The 1,434-nt window shown below is 58.1% G+C and overlaps 1 protein-coding gene across 1 annotated transcript in view; it reads right to left on the bottom strand.

Annotated features, from left to right (window-relative positions):
• Positions 1–1,049, bottom strand: part of LOC100944616 (transmembrane emp24 domain-containing protein 7) — an 11,835-nt gene extending 10,786 nt beyond the window's left edge. The window contains exon 1 of the mRNA XM_012804626.2: positions 440–1,049. Coding sequence (XP_012660080.1) covers positions 440–631 — 192 coding nt within the window. The 5' untranslated portion in view covers positions 632–1,049. The remainder of the gene's footprint in view (positions 1–439) is intronic.
• Between the last annotated feature and the right edge of the window lie 385 nt (positions 1,050–1,434).

Here is a 1,434-nt window from a genome sequence, read left to right as displayed (position 1 = left end):
AGCCTCCCCTCCCGCACTTATTAGTCAAATCATCACCAAGTCTTGCCGATTTCACCCACATTCTCTCCAATCTTTTCACTTTTCTCCTTCCCCATAGCTGCCACCGCACTCTAAGCTACATTTATTTCTTGCTCAGGCCACCTCAACAGCTTCCTAAGCAGCCTTCCCCATCCACTTTGTAACACCTTAATGCAGCTCTAATGAATTACATTAGAGAATAGGAAAAAAGTCACAAGTAAACATTTCCGGAATTCATAGATTCTCGCCCAAAGTCCAGAAGAGGAAAGCCAAATGTCGGGCATCAGTTACCTACAAGCAATTCCCAATTAGCCAAACAAGGGAGAAACACTGGCCCAAGGGAGGCACCCTGCTCAGGTTACAGTCCCACCACCGGAGCCCCGCGCTGGGACCCAGGGACTGGCAGGGAGGCCCAGGATACCTGGAACTCGAGAGTGCATTTGGTGCCCTGTGCGATGTCCTCGTAGAAGCACTGCTTGGCGTTGTCCGGAAGCTCGAAGGTGATCTCAGAGGTACCACCAGGCCCGGGCACCAGTAGCAGCAGCACGAGCAGCTTGCAGCCCCAACGGCCCGCGACGGCCGCCCAGCACTGCGCGGACCCCGGCCGCGGCATCCCCAGACGGCGGCGGCGGCGGCGGCCTCGGCCTCAACCCAGCTACTAGGAACGCGGGGTCGGGTCTGCGCAGACTCGGCGCGCGCTGCAGGCCTCAGCCCGAGAGGCCTCGTGAAGACTCACGGCAGAGCAGCTCCAAGGCTCGGAGAGAGTCGGGCTGAGGACGAGCCGCCGGGGACAGGAGACGGGCGCCGAGAACCGGGTCTGGGGGCCGGAAGCTCTCGTGAAGCGGAGACACAGTAGCCAGAAAAGCGGAAAAGGCCGAGACGGTCGGAAGTGGGAATGAGCGCCAGAGGGGAAGGGGCGGGGCCTGAAGCACCTGTTCCAGCGACCCGGATGTGTTCTCCGCCGGGGAGAGGCGTTGGGTGCGTACGTGGAAGCCCGCGAGGCGTCTTCTCTGCAGGCGTCGCAGCCCGGGTCGAGGGGCGGGGCCTGGGAGGGGTGGGGCCAGGGAGGGGCGGGAGCTGCGCTCAGAGAGAGGGAGGTTTCGCGGTGCCCGCTTTTGTCTTTGCAAAAGCTGAGCTCTAGGGAGTCGAAGGGGTTGTTTTGTCCCAGAGTGTTGGTGGTAGAGCACTTCGCAATTTGCAGTTTTCTCATAAATAACATGAAATATTTGGGGGAAGCAGCTGGGCAAAGAGCGCGAATTCTGAGAGCTTGAGAGTAGACAGCCGGTGTTCTAATCCCTGCTCTGTCGTTTACTGACAGTGAGACGTTAGGCCAGTTGCTTAAACTCTTTACCTCCATCTTTGCATCTGTGAAACGAAGATGATAATAGTACTTACCACAGGCACTTATTACAAGGT

The sequence above is a fragment of the Otolemur garnettii genome, unplaced genomic scaffold (assembly GCF_000181295.1).
Source record: "Otolemur garnettii isolate 467f Iridium unplaced genomic scaffold, OtoGar3 scaffold00030, whole genome shotgun sequence".
NCBI classification, from domain to species: domain Eukaryota; kingdom Metazoa; phylum Chordata; class Mammalia; order Primates; family Galagidae; genus Otolemur; species Otolemur garnettii.
Note: the sequence above shows the minus strand (reverse complement) of the source record. Positions and strands in the feature narration are given on the sequence as shown.